Source organism: Periplaneta americana, chromosome 9 (genome assembly GCF_040183065.1).
Source record: "Periplaneta americana isolate PAMFEO1 chromosome 9, P.americana_PAMFEO1_priV1, whole genome shotgun sequence".
NCBI lineage: Eukaryota > Metazoa > Arthropoda > Insecta > Blattodea > Blattidae > Periplaneta > Periplaneta americana.
The window spans coordinates 73,924,965-73,939,778 of record NC_091125.1 but is presented as its reverse complement, the minus strand read 5'-3'; the positions used below and the strand labels follow the sequence as shown (position 1 = coordinate 73,939,778).

At 36.6% G+C, this 14,814-nt stretch overlaps 1 protein-coding gene across 6 annotated transcripts in view; it reads right to left on the bottom strand.

The window, feature by feature from the left end:
* Mkk4 (MAP kinase kinase 4) overlaps positions 1–14,814 on the bottom strand; it is a 280,839-nt gene that overhangs the window by 164,570 nt on the left and 101,455 nt on the right. For 5 of the 6 annotated variants that reach the window (XR_011333901.1, XR_011333900.1, XM_069835063.1 and 2 more), the window contains one exon: positions 3,106–3,225. The exons of the other annotated variant lie outside the window; for it this stretch is intronic. Coding sequence is in view for 3 of the 5 variants with exons in the window: in XM_069835063.1 (XP_069691164.1) it covers positions 3,106–3,225 (120 nt within the window). In the remaining 2 variants the exon portion in view is untranslated. The remainder of the gene's footprint in view (positions 1–3,105; positions 3,226–14,814) is intronic. 6 annotated transcript variants of the gene reach the window in all.

The window sequence follows — 14,814 nt, the reverse complement described above, 5'->3', positions numbered from 1 at the left end:
TCTAGATCGATATGGCATTGACTGTGCCGTATTTCGCTTTGTTGTGAAAAGTTGTGTAAACTGTGAAATGTTCGTTATCGGTTGTAATAACTGTAAATGGCTAAAATACAATAATTTGGGACACGGAGACGTTTGTTGCACTATAAATTCTAAGAAAAAGAGGTCAGAGTTATCCTTCCGAAAGATCCAGGAAGGCGAGTTTATAAAATATAATATATACTTTATGAAAATAATATATAAACCTTATGTATTTCGTATTTCAAAAGTGGAAGGAAGGTGTTAATTTTTCAAAAGAACACGATATCAAAATTACAATACATTTTATGGTCTGCTAGGGAAAGAGTCTGTGATGAGGCAATAGAAGCAATCCTGGTGGCTAGCAACTATCTGTGGATGCATATTTCAACTGTCTATGTTTGCATATTTAGTATGTATTGAGCTTCGCAACTGTATATACTAAACTGTGTCTTTCATGAATCTGACAAATTCTTCAAGTTCCGTCTTCTGGCTTGACACAAGCTCGATTAGGCTAATGTTATACAACCATTTGATGTGGGATACTGAAGTAAAACACTGCTTGACGAATTGTCCAAAGCATTGGCTGTCTTACAGGATTTGGAGAAAAAAAAGACGCAAAACCAGAAAATATTTGCAAAAATAATTTACATTCACTTACAAACTTCAAAGATTGCTTTAGTATCAAGCTTAATTTGTTTAGCATAACAATGTATGAAGAAAGCTGAAGGGTATTTATCTTTCACAAGTTTCTCCATACCATTATGCTGTCCAGCCATGATGATACAACTGTCATATGTATAAGTTACAAGCTCATTTTCACAATTAAATACATTCATACAATCCAACAGATCTTCACATAAATCTTTCACGGACTTCATCAATTGATGAAACATGCCATAGAACAGTTGAGAGTTGAGTTAGAAACGTCATCTCATCCATAATAGCTCCAACAAATGGAGTCTTCTCCACTCTTTTTACAAGTTCTGTATAGATAATGTTAGCAATAGCATCAATGAGATCATTTTAAATATCACTTGAAACATCTTGAAAAACTGTTGCTATTTCTAAATGATTTGATAAGCATTCATACGTTAGATGTAACAGTTCTACATAGTTTTCTTGAGTATCACTATCCTGAGTTTCAATGTGTTTTTTTTTAAATGGAAGCTCTTTTGAAGCTAAGAAACAAGTGGCATCAATTGAACAGCTTTCAATGTGTTCATTTTTCTTAACTTGTTCATTGTGTTTATACACTTAATTTCAAAGCATTACTCGAGCAAAAAATCTATTCTGGTATTGCAAAATTTAATTAGAAAAGGTAATTAGAGTCACTGTAGGTGTAATGTGATCCTTTGAATTTTCATATCCATTTTTCAGATTCATAAAATTGTTCATCACCCACTCCTTTCTTGGTCCACACTCCACTGGAAGAAAATAGAATATCCAACCAACAGTATAGTCTTTTGTGTACTTACAGTTGTATAACAATTTAAAAGAAAAGTACCAAAATTCCTAGAAATGGCGAACATAAATAAAAACTTAGGGTCAGCATTCAGTATAATTGAAGACGATGTATGCATACAAGAGTTCAATAAACACGCAACTGTCACTGGCTTCTTTGCTTGCTGCTTAAGCAAAATAGAGAATACTGATTGTGCACACACTCATAAACAGTATTTCGCACATGTTACAACTGCAAAGTGTACAACTAAGTTTCACTATGAAAACAAACTATACTTACAGCAGTTACATGTACACTTTGCTACTGCCATACATCACATCAATTATTCTGTCTACCACAAGTTCTGTGTACTGGAATCAAGGATTGAGGCTCGGTTGCAGCAGTGGTGATATTCAAAGCATTTAAGAACCAGTTCTCTCATGTGTACCTATGTTAAACATATACAGTATATATTATGTCATGTTAATTGTAAATATTACCTAGAATTACAGTAGAACTTGGTTATAACGACATCCAAGGGACCTTGAAAATTATGTTGTTATAAACGAGTGTCGTAGTAACCGAGATTCATATTATCAGTCTAGTGAGGTGGAAAATGAAAAATAATAAACATAATTAGGCTTATTTTAGATTTATGTATTCACTTTTAAGCATACCATGAACACAATAAAATACAAGTACAATTATAAATACAGTATTCTGTATTAAAACAGTTCGTTCATTACTCACCAAACTTATTTACTGAGGAGTGAAGTAATCAGTCATTTTACTCTGTTGTCTCCTACTTGCCCAATATATACTTTCTACATTAAATTCTATGTTCATTATTTCAGTTGCAATTTCACTGGTTTTTCTCCTAGCTTCATAGAAATGTTCACAATTCTAATGGCTTCTGAAGTGTCACTCACTTCTTTTAGTGGCCATACTGTGTTAAAATGCGTGCACTTAGTGAAATCTTCCTGTCGAAACTGACCGCATGCAGGTACCATTAATACTGCATGAATTTGGGCAGGTTACAATGGGATGAGGAATCTGCCTGCATTCCAGACGTCTATGATAGAAGGGGACAGTAAAGGATTTGCCAGATTTCAGCAAAATATTTCTTAAAATACTTTGGTTCTTAGAAAATTGTATTTCAAACCGAGGTTGAAAATGACGTTATATGCGAAGTACACGCATATACGTTTGTCGTATTAAGCAAGGTAGAAAAGCATATGTCTTATGGGGAATTAGTTGGGACCACAGAATATTTGACGTTATAGGCGAGGTGTTGTACAAAACGAGGTCGCTATAACCAAGTTCTACTGTAATTTAACAACCGGTTTGTCCGAACTGGTGCAAACTGGCCGAATATCACCACTGGGTTGCAGGAACAAAACTCTGTTACTATTAATCATGAATATATGTAATAGATCAGAAATTTTCGTTTTATTATTTCTTCATTATTATTCAATCTAAATAATAAAATCTAATACTATTTATATACGTTAAAATATGGAAATAAATTACTTTCATATCAATATGTACTAAACCAGGAAGCAACAATGTTGGCCACACAATAAAAATGTGTTCAATTTGTAATGTATAAAATGTACGAAAAGTAGTAGTTTACTCTTTCCACATACCTCCTTGAACAGGGCACCATAAAACTGGACGATACAAGGACATTCATTTGATTTCATAACAACCTCCAAATCCATCAATAGCTGCTTTTGTTCTTTCTCGTCAACTGTCGATCGAATCCTCTGAAATGTAATGGTTAATGTTAGATTATACATAATAGGAGCGTAAAGTGAACTTATAAGCACTTCAGCCCCATATGCCATTGTGTGTATACGTAAGGAGGGACCTGGCATGTGAGCTGTGCAAGAAAGAAAAGAATGAGCTATCAGAAAGAGAATTTGTTTCATGATGATTAATATTATACGAATCTAATGACACGGAAGTTCATCTCATCCCCTTTCATTCCTATTGGTGATATAGAAATGGCACATGATAAGGTCACAGCACATGTCTTGCCTCCTCTACTATACAGTGTGTCTGCAGAAACATTCCGGGATTATAAACTGCTATAATTCTGTCACTATGTGTTTTATGAAATTCATATGGCTGTCATTAGAAAGAACCACTCAAACAATTTCAGAAAATGCGTAATTGATAATTGTTGACCAAAACAACAGATAAGCTACAGTTGTAGTATATTTAGGGTTTGTCAAGGATATCCTGTCTGATCTTTTAGTTTTATATTTATGTGAATACAAATTAAATAAATTACAGTTATGTACGAAATTCAATAAGATATTGTTATAGATTTGATGGATATTAAATACTAAAGGCGGTCAAAACCGTCCTCTCCCTCTTGCTCACATAAGCGAGGGCAGCTGAAAGGGAGTGCTGCCACTAGAATCTCATGTACCAGCTCGACAATGAGACATCCCGGCATTCTCACAGCGAGTATGGAGGACGAAGTTATGCAGTGTTTGTGTCATGTAGGAAAGGTTGAAGTGTGCAGTGACAAGAAAGGCTTTACTGTATGTACAAAGCCACATGTTTCTCAATAGTGAAAGAATATTTCTTCTTTTATGAATAAACATTATGTATTATTATTATTATTGTTATTTTTATTACTATTATTATTATTACTGAAATATAAATCTATAAAACATTGAAATACATAAATTGCTGTAAATACTAAACACATGTTTAGTGCTGTCGGAATACAACATTTTATTTACAGTACTACGTAATTAATTAATTTTTTTACATGTAATATATAGGCTTATATTCAAAGCGTAAGGCACAATATAACATTCAACAGTTGTATGGATACATAGGCTGTGATGAATATTAATAATATTATTACAGGTATTCATAAATAGAAAGTCACAGCAATTGAAACAAACTTCACACATACATTAATACAAATTCTTTATACACTTTCAATGCAGTAAGAACAAACAAGTTTATTCAATACAACGCAAATTAGCAAAGGAAGTGTATATATTAAATATATATTATTAGATAGTAATACTAGTATTGATATTATTGTACATATTGTTATAAGCTACCTGTCAATCAGACTTTTAAATCACTGTTCAAATCCATTCAGTTGGTTTTCTTATTATTATGTATAATTAATATATCATTTACACGATCAGGATCAATAGAGCTTCATTTCTCCGATACAACCAGTCCTGCACTGCTAAAATTCCTTTCACTTGCAGCACTGCTTGCAGGAATGCAGAAAACTTATTTCCCTAATCTAGCAAGTTTCGGGAAAGAGCCTGCATGTAACTTCCAACAAGACAGAAGATTTTTGTAATCATCTTAGTATCCATGCTCATGTACTTTTCCAGTTCATCTCTGTAATTTGATGTGCCAGAGCGCTATTTTTGGCATTTCTTTGAGGGCGAGGGATCCTCATTCACTTCCACTACTTTTACTTTATTTACGATCTTTCGGACATTTTGGTGAATTTCCTCTTTTTTTATTTTCACTCAAAAGTTTTTGAACTATGAACTTTTCTGTCTGTTCTTTAATTTTCTCATGATCTCATCATCAGCAGCTATTTCGCAGGAATCTAACAATTTAAAAACCCATGGCACAACAAATGACAAGGTCGGTTCTTCTGCACCTTTCAAGTCATCTGTGGCCTCTTTGAAAATCTTCAGAAAATTAATTATTTTTTTTTCCCATTATTTGTCCGTGATAAAAAGTCATCTTTATTTCCTTCATTACATCTTTCAAAATACACTTTATCTGATCCCTCTGCTTATGAAACATGTACACACCATTCACTTGGTCTTGATGTCAGGAAGCAATGATTTTTCTAGTCTATGTATGTGTATGTATGTATTTATTCACACTGCAAATGGGTATATACCCGGTGGCAGTGGTAACTAATAATAATAATAATAATAATAATAATAATAATAATAATAATAATAATACAGTAGAACCCTGATTAACCGTCACCCTATTAACCGAACGTCGGATTATCCGACTGTCAGACCTCTCAAGTTTTTTTTTTATTGTAGGCAGAAAAATATGTGAAGTACTGTACATTACATTACTACGTACTTTTACTAGAAAGGGTAATTTCCAGCTTTACCGTTACATAGTATGTAGCAGGAATGCTGCCACTATCCGCAACAGACACAGTTACTTGTGGAAGGGGGTGTTTTTCCCAGTTTGTACAATAACCACTACCTGCTTTCAGTGGAATGACCCGGAGAACTTCCACACAATTACAGCCAATGCATCATTCAGTCATTGTTCTACTGTCGTGTAGCTACTATGCAAAATATATTCTCCGGGCGTAAAAAAAACGTATTGTGTTAAGTATCGAAAAAAAAAAAAAGTGCAAATAATCGAGCGGTTCGGGAAAGGAGAAACTGTGGCTCGTCTCGCATCAGAATACGAGATTGGTATAACAACTGTGCGCGATCTAATAAAAAAACAAGGATAAAGTGCTACAATTTGCGTCTTCTTCAGACAGTATTACTGGATTAAAAAATCGAAAAACTATGAAAGATTCCATGTTCAAAACCTTAGATGAAGTTCTGTCTAGCTGGTTCCAACAAAAGAGAGCTGAAGGTCTGCCAATTAGTGGGGCAATTTTAATGAAGCAGGCGCAAATTTTTCATGAGAAATTGGGTCTAAGTCAACCATTCGCGGCATCGAATGGATGGTTGGCAAGGTTTAAATCTCGCCATGGAATTCGTGAACTTTCTCTAGTGGGAGAAAAACTTAGTGCCGATACAGATGCTGCAGAACAGTTAAAAATGAATTCAAACGTGTTATTGATAGGTACCAGTTTGTGCCCGGCCAAATTTATAACGCAGATGAGACTGGACTGTACTGGAAATGTCTTCCAAGCAAAACACTTGCAGCTTCATTAGAAAAGACTGCTCCCGGACACAAGTCAAGTAAGGAACGAGTGACGCTAATGTGTTGCGCAAATGCAAGTGGAGAACATAAAATGAAGTTGTTGTGTATAGGCAAGGCAAAACATCCACGATCATTCAAAGGTACGGAAATTAAACATTTTCCCGTCGATTATTATCACAGTAAATTGGCATGGATGACACGTGACATTTTTAGTTCGTGCTTTCATTCCAAGTTTGTGCCTGAGGTCAGTGCCTTTCTGAAATCTGTAGGATTGCCCGTAAAAGCGGTTCTTTTCATTAACAATGCTCCCTCCCATCCCAATGAGACAGAACTGAAATCTCGTAATGGGAACTTTTTCGCTTTTTTCCTACCACCTAACATCACGTCACTTCTCCAGCCTATGGATCAGGGGGTAATTGTTACAATGAAGCGTCATTATAGAAGGGAGCTGTTGAGTCCACTGCTTGCAGAAGAACAGACAATGACAGATTTTTGGAAGAAAGTCTTCAATATAAAGGAGGCAATATATCTAGCAGCTAAGGCTTGGGGCATGATATCAAGTCAGAACATAATTCGGTCATGGAGGAAACTGAATAACAATGCTGAAGAGTTGATCGGTAAAAATCTCGCATCCGACGATGAAGAAACCGACATTCAGATAAGTTCGCAATCCCTTTGTGAGATGATCTGACACAATAACGAATTTGGTGATGTGGATGAAGAAAACATGCAGCAGTGGCTCAATGTTGATACTGCGTTGCCAGGATATGAACTAAAAAGTGATGACGATATCGTTGCCATTGCTAGTAACCAGTGCGACAACATGGAAAATAACTCCGACTCTGATCAGGAAGAAGAGGTAGCAGAGGAAGGTGACAGAACAAGACGTGTGCCACTACAAGTAGCGCTTCAATCAACAGAAACTTTACTGGAATTTTTGGAGCATGAAGATGATACTCAATTTCCTGATATTCTTGCCATCAGAAAATTAAGAATGGACATAAAGACAAAGTTAAATAAATCTAAGGTCCAAAGAAAAGTAACAGACTTCTTCTCAGCACAGAAGTTATGAGAATCTGTAGATTGTGTAAATAAATCCAATTTTCTTGCGTTTTTAGTTGCATATTACTGTGCTTCTTTGTGTTTATTAGTTATAAACAGCATAATATTGTATAGTGTAGTGTGTTGTATGAAGATGCCAGCGGTTGCAGTACGGCAGAAGCTTCAAATTTCGAAACTGTAAGTACTTTGCACTTGATTTATGAACATTTTTATAGTACGGATTATCAGATTTTTTCGATCAACCGTTCAGTCCACCCCCTTCATTACCACGGATCCCTTCATTACCACGGATAATCGAAGTTCTACTGTAATAATAATAATAATAATAATAATAATAATAATAACCAGGAGCATCCTAAATTCAATGAAGCATGGACACTTAAAATAACATTTAAAGTAAATCTGATTTGTATCTTAACCCTAAGTTCGAACTAAGAACCACAAGTGTGACAGGTTCATACCTGCACAAGTACCTTTCGGCACTACACTTATTTCGCTGTCAACTCACTCACTGCATTGATTCTACCTGATTTCACTAACACTTCTAACCATTTCACTGTTCAAATACTTTGCACAGCCACTTCACTGACACCAACACACTTCTCTTACACAATAGACTTCACTGACACTACACACTTCACTGACACAACACACTTCCTCACTGATAGAACACTTCAAATAACAAGATATCAATTACACCCTTTAAATAGTGTGTATAATATACTACCGTCTATTAGTAAAGTCCTTAAGCCTATTTTTAAACACATTTTTGGTTATTGGTAAAGCCTTTAGTAAGTCTGCAGGTAAAGCATTCCAGTCCCTGATAGTACGAATGAGAAAAGAAAACTTTCCAGTGTCTGTCCTCTGTCTTCTTTCCCTCAATTTCTATGAGTAGTCGTTTCTTGAAGAGTAATTTGGCGGCTGCAACCTATTTTTTAAGGCTCACCTCTGTATGTTTTGAACATTGCGCATAATCGAATTCGCGTTCTCCGGTCCATGAGTGTGTCCCATTTTAATGGTGAATTATTACGACAACATTTGAGAGCCTGTTTTTGAATCTTTTCCAGTGTCTTTATATGTTCTAATCTGTAAGGATCCCAACATGCAGCACCATATTCCATTACTGGACGAACTAGTGATTTATATGCAATCTCTTTGGATTTATCAGAGCCTTTCCTTAGTACCCTCATCACAAAGTGTAACGCCCTCCATGCCTTTCCCGCTGTGTCAGTAACGTGTTCCCCCCACCTGAGATCGCTGCTAAATGTTATTCCTAAGTATTTACATTTGTTAACTTCCAGAATGGTTTCACCCCCTAACATATACGATGTGATTATTTTATTTCTTTTTCTTGTAAAGCTAATGGCTTTGCTCTTTAGAGAATTTATTTTCATTTTGTTGGCCATTGAAGATCGTTTATTCTATTGAGGTCATTCTGAAGAAGAGTAGTATCTTCATGAATTTTTATTTCCCTATATACGATACAGTCATCCGTGAATAATCGAACCCTGGACAAGATGTTAACTGGCAGATCATTTTCAAAGGCAAGGAATACAAGGGGCCCCAAGACACTCCCCTGCGGGACCCCGGAAGTAATTTCTATTGGGCTTGATAATTCCTCTTCCACCCATACTCTCTGAGTGCGACAAGTTAAAAATTCCTTGATCCACTGGAGTACTCTGAAGTCAACCCCCTTTGATTGTAGTTTAACCAACAGTATGTCATGTGGGACTACATCGAATGCGCGTTTAAAGTCAATAATCACTGCATCTATTTGGCTATTTGAATCTATTCCGTCTGCTAAATCCTGACATACAGTCTATTGACTAAAGCAGAGCATTTCATAAAGCCACTGATTTTACATGTAGTCTGGATGGAATGAAACACATCAGGCATCTCATCACTTAAGAACTTTTCATTCAGTGTGTGTGGTTTAATGCTATATTAATGCAATGCATAATAGAGGGACATCTTTTGTGATTTTACAGAGCTTTCTTGATATTAGATCCCTGGTCTGTCACAAAAGTAACGTTTTGTAAGTGTGTGGGAGTAATACCTAGCTCCGCCATTTGCTCATATATTTCCGTGAGAATGTTTACACCAGTTTTAGTGATCTCTGGGAATTTTATCATGAGGAATAAGTTCTTCCTTAACTCACATTTATCTTCACACTCCTCTATATAGGACGATGTGATTGTCAGGTAATGGATTGTATATCATTGCACACTGATCTCTATTAATAGCTTCCTTTACTTTAGGAATCATTTCATCTATGACTTGGTCAGCCAAATTTTGGATATGTCGACATACAGTCCTTGGGGAAGGCAAAACATCTTTTCTTTAGCACTGACCTGTTCATATTTGGCACATGTATTAATTAATTCTTGTGACAGATTAATGAACCCCTCACCGGTGACAATATTGAAGGGATGGAGAACTGTAGAACACATAGACACATATTTGTCTCTAACCGCCATCCTATCAGCCTTGGAAACTTCATTCCTTGATGAGTGCCTGTTTTCTTTACATTTATGTCTCAACATTTCCAAAGTGCTACCGTTATAAATAAGCACTGTGTTGCAACCCTCTCTTTGGCATGGAACATTAGCCAACAGGAGCATTTGTGTCCTATTCAACTATCAACTGAAATCGTTAAAAAATATTGTATATAAATTACAGTGTATTCTGTAAGTGAAATATCTCCGTGGCTTTTAGCACTCAAAATAATACAAAATCTCATGATTACAAGAGGAATATTATTTCAACAAAATTAGTCAAAGTCAATAACTTAATTTCCGTAATTTCTATGCTACAATTTAAGCACCAAGGATTCATAAAATCCTTACCCTGAAGTTCTCCCAGCTACTGCTACCCCGACTTACACCTGGTCTCTCTAGTAGAACGTAAGTTCCATTAGCTAGTTTATTCAATACACTCTCTTTAGCTTTTGCAGCCATTGTACACATTATTTTACTTATGAAGACTGTTCTTTGCTGCTCACATGAAATGAGAGACAATGGAACTCCTGCACAGTTCTTAGCATTCCCATCCAACTCCCCTCTATTCCACACAGTGCCGTCGTGGAAGCAATGAGAATGGGAAGCTTGGGGAGGAAGATCCAAGAGACTGAATGTGTATTTGACCGGCTTTATTAAATACTTTAAATTCAGAATACAACAGTTCTGAGGGATAATCAAGAGGCTTATTAAGACATATTTTTATTATAAGTTTTTCTCCTCAACCACTTGAAGCAGAGTTGCTGAGTAGCTTTCGGCACTGGATCTCAGACTCATTTCGCCTTCATTAATTTCAACTTCATGCATCATCTACAATAGTTTCAGGTCAACCAGGAGATCCACCATGATTCACCTACTGGTGTCATCTGTCTGAGGGAGCTGTATATGATTCCAGGGAGTCGACGGTGCTTCCACAGCAGACAACAAACCAGGAATCTGGTAATTCTGTGTAGCTCTCTTAGACAGATGCACAGTGGGTCAAAACACAAATCTAGCGGGACAAAATTAATAACTTACATTCTATCTAACAGGTTTTGATGAAATTTTACACAGGAGTTACAGGTAGCATCACGTTTATGAAATAGGAACTACCCCTTTATGATGGTTTTAAACAAAATTAATAACTTTTCTCCTACCAAATAGGTTTTCATGAAAACTTTGTACAGAACTTACAGGTAGCATACACTTTTTATGTATAAACTCCCATTATGTTTGTATAAGAACTACCCCTTCACAGTCGCAGGTAAAATTAATTACCTTCCTCTTATCTATAAGATTTTAATGAAAATTTATACAGAAGTTACAGGGAGCATATACTGTTTGTGTACAAAACTCTCATTACGATTGTATTAGAGGAACTACCCCTTTAGAAGGGGTGATTTTAGGGAAACTTAATAACTTTTCTCCTATGTAACAGATTTTCATGGAACTTTACAGAAGTTATAGGTACCATAAATTTTTTGTGTACAAGTTCTCATTGCGTTTGTGTGGAAGTACTCCATTATAGGGGATGGTTTTAGACAAAATTAATAGCTTTCCTCCTGTCTCACAGATTTTCTTGGGAGAAGAATAAAAAAAAAAAAAAAACGCGCACACACACACACACGCGCGCCTTTCAATTATACTAACTTCCCTTCTCGCCATTTCGGTAGTTTCCTTTTGAAACAACAAATTTAACTGGCTTAGTTCTGTTGCGAGTGTGCAGAGACAAGAGGTTGATTTTCCCTTCTTTTAGGTCTACTACTACTTTCGTGAAATAGCTTCCTGAGTCTTCCTAGAGATAAGGTAGATACAGCTGCTGTTTTTCTAGCCAGACTCGAATCATATAATGATTTAGAAAATGTATTTATTTTTGTTTTCAATTAATGAGAATACTTAATACAAATTATTTTTTTACTCCTATGAATCTGTTTCCACTGACGGCTAAAATTAATTACAAAATCCTTTAGATTAATTTTCTAAGCATTTTTCTACATCTTCAATATTAAACTTGGCTCTGATTGACTGGACAGTGTGACTTTTGGTGTTCCAAATAAGTACTTTAGTACAATTCTTGGCATCTCTCAGTGCAATCCCTACCCAGAGATCCGATTGAGGGACTATTTTACCTCCTGAGAATTTTACACTGAGGGACTCCATGAATCAGAAGCAGTAAAAAATATAGTGGGACTGGGTTGGTGTTAATGCAGCTTATGTGGGTACCTCTTTGTTACTTGTTAGCTTAAACAACAAGTTTAAGCCCCTTCACCACGACAAGGTGAGTACCCACGAGAGGGCTGACAACAACAACTGAATAGACTACAGTGGACTTATGTTGTCAGCAAACAGCTGGATACATTAAGAAGATTGATTCTACATCTTCAGAACATTTCTGTATTCCTATTTTTATTTTCATGTAAGCATTTCTTTTTCCAGAATCTTTGAGTCCAGTTCTTCAAATAATTGTAACCATATGATAACTGTTTGCTCACCAACCTTTAAAATACAAAATACCGTAACTAAGTATGTTGAAAGAATGTACAAATAATTCGATAGTTGCTGTAAACTAGAGATCTTGCACAATATTTTAGCACAATTCAGATCGTGACGTGATGGGACGTGACGTGACGCAGTATGTTAAAAGTCTCGTAAAAATGATTAAATGTGAAATAATCGTTAAGTTTCTTATAGAAGTATTGTTATTAAAATTATTGTGTATCTATTGTAAATAATTACTGAAACTGCTTCAGCTACATGCTCTATATCAAAATACTATAATAAACATTCAGATGACATAAATACAACTACAGACATCAACCCGCTAAATGACTTTGCGAGATAGTGTAAACAACGCATGCAGAAATGCGAAGGTAAGTCACAAACATTGGTTTACCGAATACAATTTTAAATTCCGTGCGCATATTTTTCCAACAGATAGCAGCATATGTATGCTAGACAGTAGAGGCTTTAGAGCATCCTGCAGCCCATGGTCTGTCAGTGGCAGCCAGTGCAAGATGGCAAGTGTGCTGCATGAGTGTACACAAGAACAGTGCGCGGTTGTGCATTTTTTATAGGCCAAAGGACTGTCTACAGAAGTGCATCACGAAATGCGTCCCGTGTATGTTGAGAACTGTCTATCATGAAAAGCTGTGTTCAATTGAATCCAGGAGTTTAACAAGGGGCGGCGAAGCGTCAGAGATTGGGAATGGCCTGGTCGTCTTGTGGAGATGTCAACTGAAGCCACAGTGCAGCATCTGGAACATATCATTCGTAAAGACGATCGACTACATAAGCACGTGCTGTACGTTGTTCACATGGATCTGCTTATAACATACTTAAGCAGCTGAAGTTTCGTAAAAATTTGTGCACAGTGAGTCCCCCTGCCAGTTGTCTGTGGAACACGAAATGAACAGGATGGGCCTGTCCTTGTAGCACCTCAATCAGTACAGTGAGAAAGGAGAGGACTTCATACAGCAGATTGTTACAGGGGATGAGTTGTGGGTTCACCACTTTCAACTGGAATCCAAATGATCCTCCATGGAATGGAAATATCCTGCCTTCCCATCTAAAAAAGAGTTCAAGATGATTTCATCAGCCACAAGGTTATGGTGATCGTGTTTTGGGACATGCAAGGCGTGATGCTGCTGAAATTTCAGCCTCATGGTCAGACTATGAATGCCCCGTCATACTGCATAACTCTGCAGGAACTGTGACAGACCATTTCCCACAAATGATCTGGACTCCTGGCAGCGGGTGTGATTCTTCTGGATGACAATGCCCACTCGCACACAGCCAGACAAATGCAGGAACTGTTGCGAACATTTCATTGGGAACGCTTGGAACAGCCACTGTACAGTCCTGACTTTGCCCCCAAGTGATTTTCATCTGTTCGGGCCCCTAAAAAATTAATTAGGTGGCCGCCATTTTGAAAATTATAATGCTGTAGCCCAAGAGATCACTCGTTGGCTGCAACAGCAGCCAAAAGACTTCTTTGGTGCTGGCTTTCAAAGACTTGTAAAGAGATGAGATAAGTGTCTGAATGATGAGATAAGTGAAGGGTGAATATGTTGAAAAGTGAAATAAATTTCAGGCAGTTACCATAGTACTATTGTACCTATCCTGTTTTGCGACTTATTTATTGACTTACCCTCACACCTCAGATTGGGGGCTGAGATGCGTTTCTAGTATAGTGAACTGAGGAACAGTTACTTGTGAATAATATACATGGAATAAATCATGGTTTTTTTGATGATGAAGAAAAATACTTTTGTCCAGCCAGATTCGTAATTTTACCCACTGTGAAATGGTGCCATGGTGGATCGCAATATCTGTGGTGCTAAGATCATTAGGCCAATATAGGATGCAGCATGACATATTATGTGATTTGTGAATAAAAACCACCGATCTGAGGAGGCTACCGACAACAGGGAGGCTCCATTAGACCTGGATGCCATAGCTAAATCGATAAGATGGCACCAAGCAGGGAATTATGTACTTACAAGAATGTGATCCTAAGGACTTCAATAATCATCAAACAATAAGGAAGTCGCACAATAAGCCTCAGGCTGCAGTGCAACCCTTTGGGTCCTCAGAAAAGGAAAAAAAGCAGCAGCAGCAGTATTTTATTTAATGACATCTTCAACTGCAGTGTATATGCTGTGTTAAAATTCAACATGGGTGAAAAATGACCATCACATTTTGCCTAGAGCCCTCTATCAGAGACAGAATTCTTTTATGCGACATAAATCTATGACAGAGCCCAACAGCTTTATTTCTCTTCTGAAAAAAAGTCATGTTAAGAATTTATCGTCTTTAAACATTCATAGCCCTTAGTTCGGTTTGAACTCATGAACATCAAATCCAATACATAATTGTATCAAACTTTAA